This window comes from Bombina bombina, chromosome 5 (genome assembly GCF_027579735.1).
Source record: "Bombina bombina isolate aBomBom1 chromosome 5, aBomBom1.pri, whole genome shotgun sequence".
Lineage (NCBI taxonomy): Eukaryota > Metazoa > Chordata > Amphibia > Anura > Bombinatoridae > Bombina > Bombina bombina.
In genome coordinates, this window is record NC_069503.1 from 1,145,047,152 (window position 1) to 1,145,065,703 (window position 18,552).

Below are 18,552 nucleotides of genomic sequence, written 5' to 3' on the forward strand. Positions count from 1 at the left end.
TCCTTCCTCTCTTTTTTTTCCTTTCCAGAGCAGGCTGAGACCTCTGTGTCTGACAGCAACGCCATACTCCTCCTCTGTCACAGAGTCTCAGTCCTATTTCTGCTAAGGGGAGCTAAATAACCCCAGAGCAAGCCACACAGAAATGTAAGCACCATGTGTTACACACAGTGCAGGGAGATCACACAGGACTGCTGACAGGCTTGCACTTAGTGAATTGTAGGAAGTGTTGATGCCCATTTCTAGAGGATCTCACTATCCCTCTAACCAGACTGTGCTCCAGCTCCTCCCACCAGCAGCATCAGTGTTTACTGAAGCGTTTCTGTTCTCTGTCCAGGGGGAACTTAGTTCCTCCTGCAAAAATAGCACAGGAACTCCGTTTCCATGCATTCCCGCTGGACTTGACCCCTGATTCATATACATATTTAGACATATATTTGTATGTATCTGTATGTTAAAGCCCTTTGCAGCCTTTTTGGTTTTTTTCTAACACTTGAGACCTCATATATTTAAGCCATTATAACTTTTTATTGCAATAATTATTTTAAAACATTTTTTATTAGACAGTGTTATTATATAGTGTTTTTTATTAGACAGTGTTATTATATAGTGTTTTTATTAGACAGTGTTATTATATAGTGTTTTTTATTAGACAGTGTTATTATATAGTGTTTTTTATTAGACTGTTATTATATAGTGTTTTTTATTAGACAGTGTTATTATATTGTGTTTTTATTAGACAGTGTTATTATATAGTGTTTTTTATTAGACAGTGTTATTATATAGTGTTTTTTATTAGACAGTGTTGTTATATAGTGTTTTTTATTAGACAGTGTTATTATATAGTGTTTTTTTATTAGACCATGTTATTATATAGTGTTTTTTATTAGACCGTGTTATTATATAGTGTTTTTTATTAGACCGCGTTATTATATAGTGTTTTTTATTAGACAGTGTTATTATATTGTGTTTTTATTAGACAGTGTTATTATATAGTGTTTTTTATTAGATAGTGTTATTATATAGTGTTTTTTATTAGACAGTGTTATTATATAGTGTTTTTTATTAGACCGCGTTATTATATAGTGTTTTTTATTAGACAGTGTTATTATATAGTGTTTTTTATTAGACCGTGTTATTATATAGTGTTTTTTATTAGACAGTTTTATTATATAGTGTTTTTTATTAGACAGTGTTATTATATAGTGTTTTTTATTAGACAGTGTTATTATATAGTGTTTTTTATTAGACAGTGTTATTATAAAGTGTTTTTTATTAGACAGTGTTATTATGAGTGTTTTTTATTAGACAGTGTTATTATATAGTGTTTTTTATTAGACAGTGTTATTATATAGTGTTTTTTATTAGACCGTGTTATTATATAGTGTTTTTTATTAGACAGTGTAATTATGAGTGTTTTTTATTAGACAGTGTTATTATATAGTGTTTTTTATTAGACAGTGTTATTATATAGTATTTTTATCAGACAGTGTTATTATATAGTGTTTTTATTAGACAGTGTTATTATATATTGTTTATTATTAGACAGTGTTATTATATAGTGTTTTTTATTAGACAGTGTTATTATATAGTGTTTTTCATTAGACCGTGTTATTATATAGTGTTTTTTATTAGACAGTGTTATTATGAGTGTTTTTTATTAGACAGTGTTATTATATAGTATTTTTATTAGACAGTGTTATTATATAGTGTTTTTATTAGACAGTGTTATTATATATTGTTTATTATTAGACAGTGTTATTATATAGTGTTTTTTATTAGACAGTGTTATTATATAGTGTTTTTTATTAGACAGTGTTATTATATATTGTTTATTATTAGACAGTGTTATTATATAGTGTTTTTTATTAGACAGTGTTATTATATAGTATTTTTATTAGACAGTGTTATTATATAGTGTTTTTATTAGACCGTGTTATTATATAGTGTTTTTTATTAGACAGTGTTATTATATAGTGTTTTTTATTAGACAGTGTTATTATATAGTGTTTTTATTAGACCGTGTTATTATATAGTGTTTTTTATTAGACAGTGTTATTATATAGTGTTTTTTATTAGACCGTGTTATTATATAGTATTTTTATTAGACAGTGTTATTATATAGTGTTTTTATTAGACCGTGTTATTATATAGTATTTTTATTAGACAGTGTTATTATATAGTGTTTTTATTAGACCGTGTTATTATATAGTATTTTTATTAGACAGTGTTATTATGTAGTATTTTTATTAGACAGTGTTATTATATAGTGTTTTTATTAGACCGTGTTATTATATAGTATTTTTATTAGACAGTGTTATTATATAGTGTTTTTTATTAGACCGTGTTATTATATAGTGTTTTTATTAGACTGTGTTATTATATAGTGTTTTTTATTAGACAGTGTTATTATATAGTATTTTTTATTAGACAGTGTTATTATATAGTGTTTTTTAGAAGACCGTGTTATTATATAGTGTTTTTTATTAGACCGTGTTATTATATAGTGTTTTTTATTAGACCGTGTTATTATATAGTGTTTTTTATAAGACCGTGTTATTATATAGTGTTTTTTATTTGACTGTGTTATTATATAGTGTTATTTTATTAGACTGTGTTATTATATAGTGTTTTTTATTAGACTGTGTTATTATGAGTGTAACTGTATTTTTTATGTGTTTTGTGCAACTTTTTAGTCAAGCATAATAGTTAATCAGAGCTCTGAGGGCGTGTTATCCCGACGCATTAAATTCAATTGCTCACAAGCGAACGCGTTTACTTTCAACTTGTAAAACATGCGGTACTTCTGACATGTGCAAAAAGCCCCAATAAACCTCTTATTACTAGCGTGCAACAATTAATGCGCCACTCTTAATCTAGCACTAACTGCGCACAAAAGTAAACTTAAAATAGTCAAACAAAAACAAAACCTTTTCATCTTCAAAATAGCAAGAAATGACCCAGAGACAAGAGATATCACAGGGGCAATAGCGTTTTTATGATCTGTTTTACTGACATGAGTGTAGGTGACAGACCAACACCAGATTGTCTACAGTCAGCCTTTCATTCTCCCTGAGACGCCGCTTGTTCTATTTAGCGACTTTACTTTTCTACAACAGACATATTATAGACATTTATATTAACAGTGGGTTCGATGTTGTGGTTTTTGTTGTTTTAATCTCTTATTTATAGGTTCTTGTTTCATGTGAGAGATATTGGGCATTTAACACAACCATGAGCCAGATTACAAGTGGAGTGATACTTAACACTCCTGCTCGAGCGCTAACTGCGATAGAAGTAATCTTTTTGTGCGTCAGGTTGCGCGTATATTACAAGTTGAAAGTAAATGATAACCCGATGAACTTACAATATCACGCGCACAGTTTTCTATTCCTCTACATTATGAATGTAACTGTGTACTTTGTAATTGATTTTCGATGTGTTCTGTGACACTTTTTTGTTTTGCAAAAGAGTTAACCAGACCAGTAATCATTTTAGTGTAAATCATGATTGAGCTCACACGTTCGAGTACAGGGAGTGCAGAATTATTAGGCAAATGAGTATTTTGACCACATCATCCTCTTTATGCATGTTGTCTTACTCCAAGCTGTATAGGCTCGAAAGCCTACTACCAATTAAGCATATTAGGTGATGTGCATCTCTGTAATGAGAAGGGGTGTGGTCTAATGACATCAACACCCTATATCAGGTGTGCATAATTATTAGGCAACTTCCTTTCCTTTGGCAAAATGGGTCAAAAGAAGGACTTGACAGGCTCAGAAAAGTCAAAAATAGTGAGATATCTTGCAGAGGGATGCAGCACTCTTAAAATTGCAAAGCTTCTGAAGCGTGATCATCGAACAAACAAGCGTTTCATTCAAAATAGTCAACAGGGTCGCAAGAAGCGTGTGGAAAAACCAAGGCGCAAAATAACTGCCCATGAACTGAGAAAAGTCAAGCGTGCAGCTGCCAAGATGCCACCAGTTTGGCCATATTTCAGAGCTGCAACATCACTGGAGTGCCCAAAAGCACAAGGTGTGCAATACTCAGAGACATGGCCAAGGTAAGAAAGGCTGAAAGACGACCACCACTGAACAAGACACACAAGCTGAAACGTCAAGACTGGGCCAAGAAATATCTCAAGACTGATTTTTCTAAGGTTTTATGGACTGATGAAATGAGAGTGAGTCTTGATGGGCCAGATGGATGGGCCAGTGGCTGGATTGGTAAAGGGCAGAGAGGTCCAGTCCGACTCAGACGCCAGCAAGGTGGAGGTGGAGTACTGGTTTGGGCTGGTATCATCAAAGATGAGCTTGTGGGGCCTTTTCGGGTTGAGGATGGAGTCAAGCTCAACTCCCAGTCCTACTGCCAGTTTCTGGAAGACACCTTCTTCAAGCAGTGGTACAGGAAGAAGTCTGCATCCTTCAAGAAAAACATGATTTTCATGCAGGACAATGCTCCATCACATGCGTCCAAGTACTCCACAGCGTGGCTGGCAAGAAAGGGTATAAAAGAAGAAAATCTAATGACATGGCCTCCTTGTTCACCTGATCTGAACCCCATTGAGAACCTGTGGTCCATCATCAAATGGGAGATTTACAAGGAGGGAAAACAGTACACCTCTCTGAACAGTGTCTGGGAGGCTGTGGTTGCTGCTGCACGCAATGTTGATGGTGAACAGATCAAAACACTGACAGAATCCATGGATGGCAGGCTTTTGAGTGTCCTTGCAAAGAAAGGTGGCTATATTGGTCACTGATTTGTTTTTGTTTTGTTTTTGAATGTCAGAAATGTATATTTGTGAATGTTGAGATGTTATATTGGTTTCACTGGTAAAAATAAATAATTGAATTGGGTATATATTTGTTTTTTGTTAAGTTGCCTAATAATTATGCACAGTAATAGTCACCTGCACACACAGATATCCCCCTAAAATAGCTTTAACTAAAAACAAACTAAAAACTACTTCCTAAACTATTCAGCTTTGATATTAATGAGTTTTTTGGGTTCATTGAGAACATGGTTGTTGTTCAATAATAAAATTAATCCTCAAAAATACAACTTGCCTAATAATTCTGCACTCCCTGTATACTTTCAACTTGTAATACAAGCGGAAAACCGAATGCATGCAAACACCCACTATAAATCCCCTTTCCCTAGCGCATAACTGTTAAAGCACCACTTGTAATCTGGACCTCCGGATATTAATACCAGGAATGCTGCTAATAAAAGACTGAAACCCAAAAAAAGGGACATGAAACCCAAAATTTCTCTTTCATAATTTAGGTAGAACATACAATTTTAAACAACTTTTCAATTTACCTCTATTATTTCATTTGCTTTCTTCTCTTGTTATCCTTTGCTGAAAGGTTTATCTAGGAAAGCTCAGGAACAGCAAAGAACCTAGGTTCTAGCTGCTGATTGGTGGCTGCATATTTATACCAATTGTCATTGGCTCATATTTATACCGATTGTCATTGGCTCACCCATGTGTTCAGTTAGAAACCAGTAGTGTATTGCTGCTCCTTCAACAAATGATACCAAGAGAATGAAACAAATTTCATAATAGAAGTAAACTGGAAAATTTGTGGTTTTAATGTCCCTTTAAGGCATCTGTGACCATTACTTATTGCAAATTAACATTTATTTATGTTTAATTCCCCTGTCTGACTTATTATTTTTTCCTAGGGAAGCCATTTAATGCCTTCTGCTTCCTGGCGTTTGCTACGTCTAATGTCATCAGTATGATTTTGTTGGGGAAGCGCCATGATTACCAGGACAAGCAGCTGATGGAACTTATTTCATACATTAGGCTGCACATAAACAACTTCCAGTCCATCAGTCAACAGGTACAGTATATATTTATTGTATTTACCATTAAATCGCCAGGGTCCCTGTAATAGTTCTGGTCACCATCACCATATAGTATAGACTACAGGTACAGTATATATTGTATTTATCATTAGATCGCCAGGGTCCCTGTAATAGTTCTGGTCACCATCACCATAAAGTATAGACTACAGGTACAGTATATATTGTATTTATCATTAGATCGCCAGGGTCCCTGTAATAGTTCTCGTCACCATCACCATATAGTATAGACTACAGGTACAGTATATATTTATTGTATTTATCATTAGATCGTCAGGGTCCCTGTAATAGTTCTGGTCACCATCACCAAATAGTATAGACTACAGGTACAGTATATATTTATTGTATTTATCATTAGATCGTCAGGGTCCCTGTAATAGTTCTGGTCACCATCATCATATAGTATAGACTACAGGTACAGTATATATTTATTGTATTTATCATTAGATCGTCAGGGTCCCTGTAATAGTTCTGGTCACCATCACCAAATAGTATAGACTACAGGTACAGTATATATTTATTGTATTTATCATTAGATCGTCAGGGTCCCTGTAATAGTTCTGGTCACCATCACCATATAGTATAGACTACAGGTACAGTATATATTTCATGTATTTATCATTGGATCACCAGGGTCCCTGTAATAGTTCTGGTCACCATCACCATAAAGTATAGACTACAGGTACAGTATATATTTATTGTATTTATCATTAGATCGCCAGGGTCCCTGTAATAGTTCTGGTCACCATCACCATAAAGTATAGACTACAGGTACAGTATATATTTCATGTATTTATCATTAGATCGCCAGGGTCCCTGTAATAGTTCTGGTCACCATCACCATATAGTATAGACTACAGGTACAGTATATATTTATTGTATTTATCATTAGATCGCCAGGGTCCCTGTAATAGTTCTGGTCACCATCACCATATAGTATAGACTACAGGTACAGTATATATTTATTGTATTTTTCATTAGATCGCCAGGGTCCCTGTAATAGTTCTGGTCACCATCACCATATAGTATAGACTACAGGTACAGTATATATTTATTGTATTTTTCATTAGATCGCCAGGGTCCCTGTAATAGTTCTGGTCACCATCACCATATAGTATAGCTTACAGCTGAAATATTACAGAAAACCGACTTTAAGAAAGGAGAAGGACAGGGGTAGGAGGCATCTGTTGTCCTTCTATACAGAATTAACAAAACCTGCTCCTTTCAGGGAAAGATTAAATAAGGTTCCTCTCTAGTGAGGTCATTTATCCTTTTTATTTTGGAAAGAATGAAGAATTTTGAGAGTTTTACTAAATAAATATACAAATTAAATTATACAAGTAAATGACAGAAGCTGAAGAGGCTGTCAATGAATTTAATTAGTTTGCCGGAAGAGTTGTCTAAAAGATTGGATATTACTTTGGATTTTTATGTGGAGTGAAGCTGAAGGTCATTATTAACTGTTTTTAAAGGGACAGTCTACTTGAAAAATGTTATTGTTTAAAAAGATAGATAATCCCTTTATTATCCTTTCCCCAGTTCTGCATAACCAACACTGTTATTTTAATGTACTTTTTTTCTCTATAATTACCTGTATCTCAGTGTTTTTTCTACTCTTGCATTTTAGTCAATCAGTGCTGGTTCTTGTATAACCATTATAATTCTCCACAGAAGTGAGCACAATGTTATCTATATGGCAAACATGAACTAGCACTAACTGGCTGTTGTGCACAGGATTGAGCACAATGTTATTTATATGGCAAACATGAACCAGCAATATCTGGCTGTTGTGCACAGGAGTGAGCACAATGTTATTTATATGGCAAACATGAACTAGCACTAACTGGCTGTTGTGCACAGGATTGAGCACAATGTTATTTATACGGCAAACATGAACCAGCAATATCTGGCTGTAGTGCATAGGAGTGAGCACAATGTTATCGATCTGGCACACATGAATTAGCATTTTCTGGCTGTGCTGCAAGATTTAAAAAGCTAATAAAAATGCTCTGAGATAAGGGGTGGCCTGCAAGTGCTTAGAAACAGGAAGAGATTTAGAGCTTTAAAAGTTAATATAACAATGTTGGTTGTGCAAAGCTGGGGAATGGGTAGTAAAGGGGTTATCTATATTTTTAAATGATAAAAAAATAATGTAGACTGTCCCTTTACCTTTACTACTGTTTTAAAGTAACTATATTTGTCAGTTTGATGAAAGTCAGTGAAAGCTGGTGGTAACTCAGAAAGTGTAAAAATAAAAAGACTGGGCACATTTTGTTGTTTGAAGTGAACTAGAAAGTTGTTTAAAACTGTATGCTCTATCTGAATCATGAAAGTTTAATTCTGACTTGCGTGTCCCTTTAATTGCAGCTACGTTACCTTTATTTGCACGTTTCAGTTAGACAATAGTTAATAGATATTGAATATAATGATGTTTGTGTTATAAAGTCACTAGAAGTCATTGAGAATGGTTTGTAATTCACAAATATATAATAGAATGTTATTTATATAGAAATAGTATTCTTGCAGTGTAGCCGCCTCGGTCTCATAAATGTCACTTTCTCGCTGCATGAAACAAGTTCTATAAGTACGTCAGCATCACTAAATTCTCTGCACAACAAATGAATTAACAACTCTATAAAACAGTCCACTCTAACATATGCACAAAATAAATATAATAAATAAACACAAGACAACCTTGTAAGATTTAAAATAACAAGACACTTCACATGGAGTTTTTCTGTATTCCGATGCCTCAATGAGGTTTAAGTGAATTAACCCTAGAACGCCCCAGAAAGCCAGCGCCTTGTTTGTGTCTGTGAGGTTTCTGAGATGCCACTCGTTCTTTCCAGCAACAAAACTTTACTGTGCAGACATGGGAACGATTCTTTAACTGATTTCAGTTAGAGCGGACAGTTTTATAGAGTGAGTAATTTTACTGTTTGTTTAGTAGCCAAGGCGGTTTGTGGTGCCAGAATGTGTTACAGTGAGATATATTGTCTGTGCTCAGAAGTGAATCGTTATAAGACAGACATTTGCTGAAAATGTAGCTCACAGCTCACTGCTATGACAAGGGGTGGCAATGAATCTTTATAAATTAGGCAATTTTATGATGTTAGGAACAGTTTTTGTTGAATTTAGGCCAATGGTTGATTTGCTTCTGCACTTTGCTTATTCCAATATATAACATATTGCTAATATATTGCTATTCGGCCTCCTAAACAATATGTTATTTCCCTTTAGCTGTGCAACATATTCCCCTTTCTCCTCCGTATCCCAGCCGTCAGCAGATACATCTTCAAATCAAACTCCTATCTTCACTCCCTTCTCCAAAAGGAGATTGATCGCCACAAGCAAACGCTGGACAGCAGCTCTCCCCAGGATTTTATTGATCACTTCTTACTGAAGATTAAAGAGGTAACGTAATGTCAAGGGGGCAGCAACGCTACAAAAACATAACGCAAATATCTCAAATATATCTGACGATGGATACAAGGGTCCCATTAATCTGTACACCTGTATCGCACGTTTATTTTACCATTTTTAAATCATAAATTTATGATAAAAAAAATACGCAATACAGGTATACATCATGGTTAACGGTTATGTTCATGGTATGTGCCTCAAACTTTTATTTGTCTTTAAATGTTCTTTTGTGATTTTTTTTAACATAAAATTGTTTTTTTATATTTTACATGTAGAAAATAATTGTAAATTCACTTTAAAGAAACAAAGGGCTTTTGTGTTTGTGAGAGGCTGAAGAAGATTATGAGGTTAGGTTGAATAATGAAATATAATAAGTTAATGTGGGAGTGAACGAGCGCCTCAAATTGAGGCTTACGTATACTTTAGAGAACTCGTATTATCTCACATGTGTGCTAGGATATCCAGATAAAAAAGGTAAGACTGGCATGAGAAAGGAGATAAAGTGGATACAAATAGATTGTATTGTATTTAAATAAAATGCACTCAGGTTGCAAATAGAGGAATAAAGTGTAGCAACAGTTAATAAAGCACTAGTGATTAATAATAAAATATATTTGAGAAGAGGAAAATAAGCTGCTGGAGTGTGCAGCAACAAAACTGATAAAGTTGTATTTGCTAATAACTTAAATATATGGAAAATAGCTGTAGTAGACAGCAGCGGTCACTGGGATAAACAGCAACAATAGTGGCTGTGGATCTAACTTCTAGCAACAATGTATCTATATACACATAAAAACAAAACATACGCTCATGTCGATTATAACACTTATTTCTACAAAGTGGCGATGGAGTGGTTATGTACAATAAAATATGTGATTTAATACATTAAAACAGAATGAGAGACCAGATAAGTTTAAACTTATATCACAGATAATACATGGCTAATACAAGCGTTACTAAAGGGACCTGTGGGAAAAAAACAACAAAAAAATACTGCACAAAGCAAGTGCGATAAAGTAACTATATTAGAAAATGTGCTCACCGTTTACACCACGGATGTCTACACATTTCAGCCTACAACAAGGCCTTTGTCAAGACTATACCAGCTGTGAGAGTTCAAAATCTTTAAAAGGGTTGTTTAGCCAATCAGATGTGGGGGGGGGGGGTGACATTATTGAGTGTCATACTTCTTCTGACGATTATGTCACTAGTGCTCAAGTTATTTGGTATTTAGATTATATAAACTCATTGGGAATTGGTGTTATTAAGAATGTGATAGGTAAATTAATTTGTGTTAGTTATCGTAAAAGATAAAACAAGGGGTTATTGAAATGGCATTTTGTCTCATTCCGCCATTTTTGAAATGGGCAATGTAGTGTATAACTAAATGTAGAAGTACTGATAGATAAATTATAATATATATATATATACATATGATAATGGGATCTTTAGATCAACCCTGTTTTCAGAAATTACGGACATAGTTTGCATAGGAGATGTATATAGCTCGAATATGCGTATATATGCAAACTTGCAGAAAAGAGAGTGTCCTGATATGGAGTATCGGAATATTGGCAATTACACAATGTCTATGTATCTGGCGGCAGGAGGATCCACTGTTTGCTGAGTCCTTTCTATGAAGCTGCAAACTGTACTTCTCAAGATTTCTTCAGAGTACTCACTTCTCCGCTCGACTGCAGTCACAGAAGGGACGCCAGGAGCTTTTCCTTACAGGGACCCGTAGAGCCGCGCACCACCAGAGCGACACGCTCACCTGACCAATGAGAACATAGTCGCTTACAAGTGAGGTCATCGAGAATCGACACGCTCAGACGCCTAACGCTGGTTAACAAACGGACACTCACTCACGGAAAACAGAGGACCTTGGGATCACTCAGGAGGATCTACTCCGGATCACAGGTACACACTGTTTATTTCCACCCTGATAGCGACATTTAAGAAGTCAGGCTCCAGAATCGGGTCCCCTAAAAAGCACGTCTACCTTTTACTGACAATCACAGAGCGGCCTAGGACAGAGACTGTCATTAGTGAATACTCCCTAGAACTCATCTACATATCAGTAACATACTCATTTCTGCCTTAAAGCCAACGGAGTGCATTGCCTGCTGACACTATATAAACAACCTAAGCATACACTGACTCTCCAATCCACTGGAACACTGGACTGATACAACTAACCAGTGGATCCAGCATATGAACTGGCTTCTTGTTGCACAATTGGGCTACTACACTGGTCTAAAACAACCAACTGGACTGGCCTGTTACCTTTACCCCTATTGTGCACCCGGATCACCATATTGACCCAAAACAAAGGACTGTGTAATAACAACCTAGAGGAAGCATCCTCATTTAGCAGTACGAATTTGATCTCAACCTGCATTTTGATTGTGCATTGTTATAATTGTTATAATTCTGCGTGTGCAACGGTGTATCATATACCCATTACTAAACCAGAGCAAGTGATTCAAACATCTCTATACATTGTTTAGAGAGCCAATACTAACTAAAGCTATTTAAGTTTTATACCAAATAACTCTGAAACTTGCCTTTCTGTACATACTCATATATTTACTGGTACATCACCGTAGCACACATAAATTGGTTGCAGACTTGAGTTTTTTACTATACCATACCAAGCATCAATTTAGAAAGCATATCTATCACCTGCTTATTATTATTACTTCAATTGTCAATACAACAAAAATATTCTAGTGTACATTATGCTAGCTTCCAGCTAGGAAACTACATCTTATGATCCCTCTTATAGGATCTCTAACCTCTCTAGTTTCCTAACAAATTGTGTCAGGCTTCTACATACATTCTAAACACTTAGTTTTGTACTTATACATAGATACAGTACAAACACTGTGACATATTAGCTTATCATTATGGCTGAAAGTAACACTCTCACAGGAGTAGTAGACATAGATAGACGTAAACTCATAATGAGTAAAGCACTAAAAGGTGACTCCGTCAGAACAGAAGAACCACTAGAGAGGGACCTAACCCACATTTTCTCTGACTTGGAAAGCAAAAAATATAAAGAAAGTAATCTTTGGTGGGACATTGAGTTCTTAGAACTTTATATCAATGAAAGAAAAGTCCCTAGGGGGCTCAGGATGAAAAAATATCCTTCCTTTGCACGACACAATCAAATTTTTATGGAGGAATGGAATAACAACCTGACCAACTGCTCCATCATTTTGATGAAGCAGCTGCTCAAACATAAGAAGGAAGAGAGGGATTCTTTACTAACACAGATTGAAGAGATCACACAGTCCCTCATACCATTTGAACAGACAAAGAAATACATAGACTACAAAACACAATTAGATTCAACCATGCAACAACTAGATTCTACACTTTCAGAAAGAAAAGTCAGTAAATACCAAAGAGATGTGAAGGATTACGAATTAGATATAGGGTATTCCTGGCAACAAGACAAACCCAACAGACAAAGAAACCATTCCCAACATAGTAACAAAATCAAGAACAAAAACAAAAGAAAAGGCACCTTTCAACACACATCCAATGCCAAACGAGTCACATTTTCAAGCATTGACACAGATAACATGGAGGGCTCACAAAGTGCAGAAGATACACAAGCACACACTTCTACCAATGAAACATCTAGTCACAGCACCTCTGATGGCAGGATAAAATTATCAACCCTAGTTCAAACACCCATCACTAGCAGTACACCAAAAAAGGACCTACCACTACGTTACCCAAGCAGAATAAAAAAAAACACACAGAAGAAGTAGGACCCATTATAAACTTATCTCACATCACCCTCACTAGCTCACAAATTAGTCTATTAAATAAAGGGTTATCTTTTGCACCTTCCACTCACTTTGATTTGTTTTCCACCATTTTGGATGTAAATGCCTTAGTGAGAAAAATCACACTATATAAACATTTCTCACAAATCACATATACAGATCACGAATTAGAGCACAACTCACCTTCAGCAGATACAGCACACAAAATTGCTGAATCCGTAGGCCTACTATTTAGAGACCTATGTGACCTGCACACACTCACCTCACTCCATGCCACCACACTCAGAGAGGCCAGCATTCACAACACTGCCCCTACATTCAAAACTTCATCCCATATCAAATCCTACTTCTACCCAGTCCATAGTAGAAGCGAGGCGATAGAGATGTTTCAAAATCTTGTAGAATCTGAACTTACTAGTTTACACATCTCCTTAGAGAACACCACGAGTATCACCAGTAATCACACAAGAAACCACAATTTATCTATCACTGAGCAATCAGCACTTAAATCTCTCAGCACCAACAAGGACATAGTGATTACCCCGGCGGACAAGGGGGGGGGGGCAGTAGTAATCCTCAATACTGAGGATTACAAAAGAGAAGTATATAGACAACTCAATGACAGTGAGACATACCAAAAATTGACTTACAATCCAACACATAAATTCAAACAAGAACTCCACACATTGCTAGATACAGCTGTGGAAGATGGTTTCCTAACTCAAGAAATTGCCACTTTCTGTCTAGTAGAACACCCTACCATCCCCACCTTTCGCACAGTACCGAAAATACATAAAACTCTCATTAATACACCAGGTAGACCAATAGTAGCCAGTAGAGGCTCACTGTGCGAAAGAGTGGGGAATTGGCTAGACAGTGTCTTACAACCTATAGTTAAGTCCTTACCTGGGTATATACGTGATAGTACTCATCTGATACAACAAATCCGAACTATTACCTGGCAAGACAGCTATACTTGGTTATCTATTGATGTCTCAGCCCTCTATTCCAGTATCCCCCATGAGGAAGGCCTCAAGGCCTTAACATTCATGCTAAGAAGGCACACCAGTTACCCAGAAGAATTTATAATTTTTATTGAGGAACTCACCAGATTCCTCCTCACACACAACTACTTTGTCTTCGAGGGCCACTACTACCTCCAGAGATGTGGCACCGCCATGGGGGCCAAGTTTGCCCCCTCATATGCAAACTTGTATATGGGGTATTTCGAACATCTCCACCTATTTGGGGGTGGGCTGGCCCTCGAGGACAAAGTAGTAGTATCTGGTAGATTTATTGATGACCTGATCATGATTTATAGGAAAAATACAGAACTTACCATTCAGGAGATCATTGATCATTTCAACAATAACACACTGAACCTGACTTTTACGCACCAGAACAATGATCACATCATTAACTTTCTAGACCTCACATTAGAAAACAACAGCGAAGGAGAAATAACAACTAGTACCTTTAGGAAACCACTGTCGAGAAATACGATATTAAGAGCAGACTCCTGCCATGCTCCCCACACACAAAGGGGTATCCCTAAGGGCCAATATCTTAGACTGCGGAGAAACTGCAGTTCCCTCAAGCTATATATTAAACAAGCAGATGAACTCACTAATCGATTAATAGCTAGAGGATACAAAAAAAGTTTCCTTCTCAAAGTGAAGTCCCAAGTAATGAGAATGGACAGGTCACTATTACTAAACAATAAAGCAGCAAACAACACACCCAATAGCCACAATAATGACACCATCAGATCTACACCTAAAGAAGACATATGTTTTGTTACCAGCTATAGCAACCAATTTTACACCATTACTAGAATCATTAAGAAATATTTACCTGTTCTGAATGGCGACATTATCTTGAGAGATAAACTGCAGAGACACATCAGATTCGTAGCCAAAAGAGCACCAACAATACGAGACAAGATTACACAAAAGTTTCACCATAAAATTTCACCAACTACCAATTGGCTGACTCCAACCAAAGGCAACTACAGATGTGGCCATATGCCTTGCAAAAGCTGTAAATATACAGACAAAAGCTTCACTTTTACTTCCTCACAGACACACAAATCATATCCAATAACCACCAGAATGGACTGTACATCAACATACATCATTTATCTAATTACATGCTCACTCTGCCAACAACAATATGTAGGAATCACGACACGCCCCTTAAAAGACCGCATAAGAGAACATCTCCTCTCAATAGAAGAAGAATTCCCTAGAACACCTGTGGCAAAACATTTTCACACACATGCACAAAAACTAACCCATTTTACATTTAAAGCAATAGAACACATAATTAGCAACCCACTAGGGGGAGACAGAAACAAAACACTCTCCAAAAGAGAAGTATATTGGATTTTCATGTTACAAACTAGGGTACCCCAGGGCATGAACAAAAGATATGATGTGAACTTATACATAGAATAAACAGGACTTTCTCCATCCTGTCTCTCGATAACTTCAAAATCTTCTGAACTTATACATAGAATAAATAGGATCTTTTCCATTCTGTCTCTCTTTAACTTTAAAATCTTCAAATAAATGAAGACAAAAAAGATAAGAAAGACAAAGAGACCAACAAATATCAATAACACACCCACCAAGGAATACAACTAGTCGAATGCAATCTAAACCAAGTCAGATGCGTCCCTCCTAGAATATTCATAAAAAAAGCAAGGTTAGCCTTAAGTTTTATACACTTATGATTTTACCATGCCAATCTATTAGTTATTAACTCCCCCCCCCCTTTTCTCTAGTGTAGCCATCTTATAGCTGGCTAGGTAGATAACATACTCCAGCTTTCCATAAGATTAAGAATCATTTGAGTCACTCTCCCCCTCTACTGTATATACAATTATCTTAGAGAGGACTAGAACATTGTGGTTCATACACTTACTCACTAAATAGAGTGAAGTTTATTCAACAGCCAAATGTTTCTTAGAGGACACACCAACATAGAGAGGCATACACATCCCTCCTCCTTACAGATCCAAAATGTAGTATTCACATATATGTATACATCTACATATATTAGTGTATATATAGGGGCTATAGAATGTTATTAATGTTTTAACTAATTGATGCTTTATACACACTGTGAGGACTCATTGAGGCCCACACATTGTCGTGTTTAGTATAGTATTGATATAGCACTATTTCAGATTAAGGGGCCCTATTCAATTTGAAGTTTGCTAAAATAACTCTGTTGTATTATTATAGCATAAAGTTGTCAGTTGATATATTGAAAGTGAAATTATAACTGATGCTTAACACTTATTTAGCATACTCAATATGTTTCTCCCATAGTGACCCCTGTTAAGATTACTTTGATCTAAATGTTCACATTTATATGTCTGAAATATTATGTATAAGCATGTATTATTTATATAGACAATTGTTCATGAATAATCTGTTCTGTCTGTCTCATGCCGACCAGGATCCACGTAACCATTCTGAGGGTGTTTTTCTCATTACCTTTGTAAGCCACCTGGTTTTTTTTTAACAGCCTATTATTTCACCCAAACTGATTGGTCCATTACACCTTTAAATGGATCCTGGCCGGCAGAGACTGACATCTCTGATGAAGCGCATATGCCCATGCGCGAAACGCGTAAGATAGGAGCTCACCTGACATGCTGAAGCCTGCTCCATAATAAACTCTTACTATTTGACTCCTGGACTCAGCTTCCTTTTTCCTCATTTAATTACACAATGTCAACAGGCTCTGTTGATAGATTAGAAATAATTATAATTATACCTCTAGGTTTAAAAAATATGGCCAATATCTGTACAGCCTGTTAGGACCAGTAGTACATCTGTTGTTGAAAGAAAATGATTGGATGCCTAGATAAAAACTATACTCTTATCGTACCTTGGAAAAGCCTAGAGGGTGCAACATGAAACGTTATATAAAGGGAATATAGCAGCAACGACATGTTATTATGTCCATGTACAATAGAAACATAATAAAATAATTTACATATAAAATAGTAGTAATTATTACAGTTAGATTGTGAAATTGGCACAATAGTAGTATCTAACCAATAAAGATAAAACTTAAAAGATCATAAAACAATGACAATATGTGACAACAGCCCGAGTTGGTGAGACACATTCATAAAGAAAAAAAAGAAAAAACAAATAGATAGTTTTTTGCCCAAAAAATGTTGGACTACAAAAGATAAACGTAGATATGGAAGATCTTAACTAATGAAGATGAAATTAAAATTAGGTATGTAACCTGAAAAAATATATATCTAGAAGGACATATATATTATCTATTATACTAGGTGTACAGACATGGATATAGTCGCTGGAAAGGAGTGAGTAGGTGTAGAGGATATAGCTAAAAATCTACTATAACCACGAATCTGAGACTAAAAATATGAGAAGAAAAGAAATAATTTAATATAGTCCTGTGGTGGAGCTGTTAGACCCCTTTGTTGGGTGACAGAATGACAACTAGTGGAATAGGATACACATATTTTAAGCCTGGAAGACTGACAATTAAACCTAAGATATATTCCTAAGGAAATATAGTAGGTTGAGGTTTAGGTAGATAGATAGATAACCAGGCTTATGGAGTGTATGATGTTATTGACTAAGCAATATGGTAGGTTGTATCTTGGTTAGATAAATAACCAGGTTTAAAAAGTGTAAGAAATGATTGGAAATTAGTTCCAGGTAAAATAAGAACCTGTCGAATACACATCAAGACAAGCATGTTTGGAGTAATTGAATTCTGAAGATTTTGAACTCTCACAGCTGGTATAGTCTTGACAAAGGCCTTGTTGTAGGCTGAAACGCGTAGACATCCGTGGTGTATGACATACCAGCAGTGACGTGCAGTGACGTCAGAGGATGGTGAGGCAGTGGCTAGGATACGCCTTCATTCTTTAGATATCCTTTGTTGAAGAAATAGCAATGCACATGGGTGAGCCAATCACATGAGGTATCTATGTGCAGCCACCAATCAGCAGCTACTGAGCATATTTAGATATGATTTCCAGCAAAGGACATCAAAAGAATAAAGAAAATTAGATATTACATGTAAATTGGAAAGTTATTTAAATTTGCATATGGGTTTCATATGGGTTTCATGTCCCTTTAAATGGTGTCTTGGAAAACTGGTCAACTTAGTAAACATCTGATTTTAGTCTAAAAGGATTGTAACAGAAACTCTTGCCAGATAACACAATGCTTGCTCTGATTATGAGATCTAGAAATCCATGCCCATTAAAATTTGTTTAAAACATACTTTTTACTTTAATGCTGCAAATTATGCTTATAGATTCTTTCATTACATAAGGGATGAGAGTCAGAAGGGGAGGAAGAGAGACAGAGAGAGAAAGAGACCATGGGGGAGAACAACACATAAGGAGAGAGATGGATAGAGAGAGAGAGAGAGACACACACACAAGGGGGGGAGA

At 35.7% G+C, this 18,552-nt stretch overlaps 1 protein-coding gene across 1 annotated transcript in view; it reads left to right on the forward strand.

Annotated features, from left to right (window-relative positions):
* LOC128661754 (cytochrome P450 2C38-like) overlaps positions 1 to 18,552 on the forward strand; it is a 132,195-nt gene that overhangs the window by 60,916 nt on the left and 52,727 nt on the right. The window contains exons 6-7 of the mRNA XM_053715974.1: positions 5,686 to 5,846; positions 9,109 to 9,282. Of these exons, the coding sequence (XP_053571949.1) occupies positions 5,686 to 5,846; positions 9,109 to 9,282 (335 nt within the window). The remainder of the gene's footprint in view (positions 1 to 5,685; positions 5,847 to 9,108; positions 9,283 to 18,552) is intronic.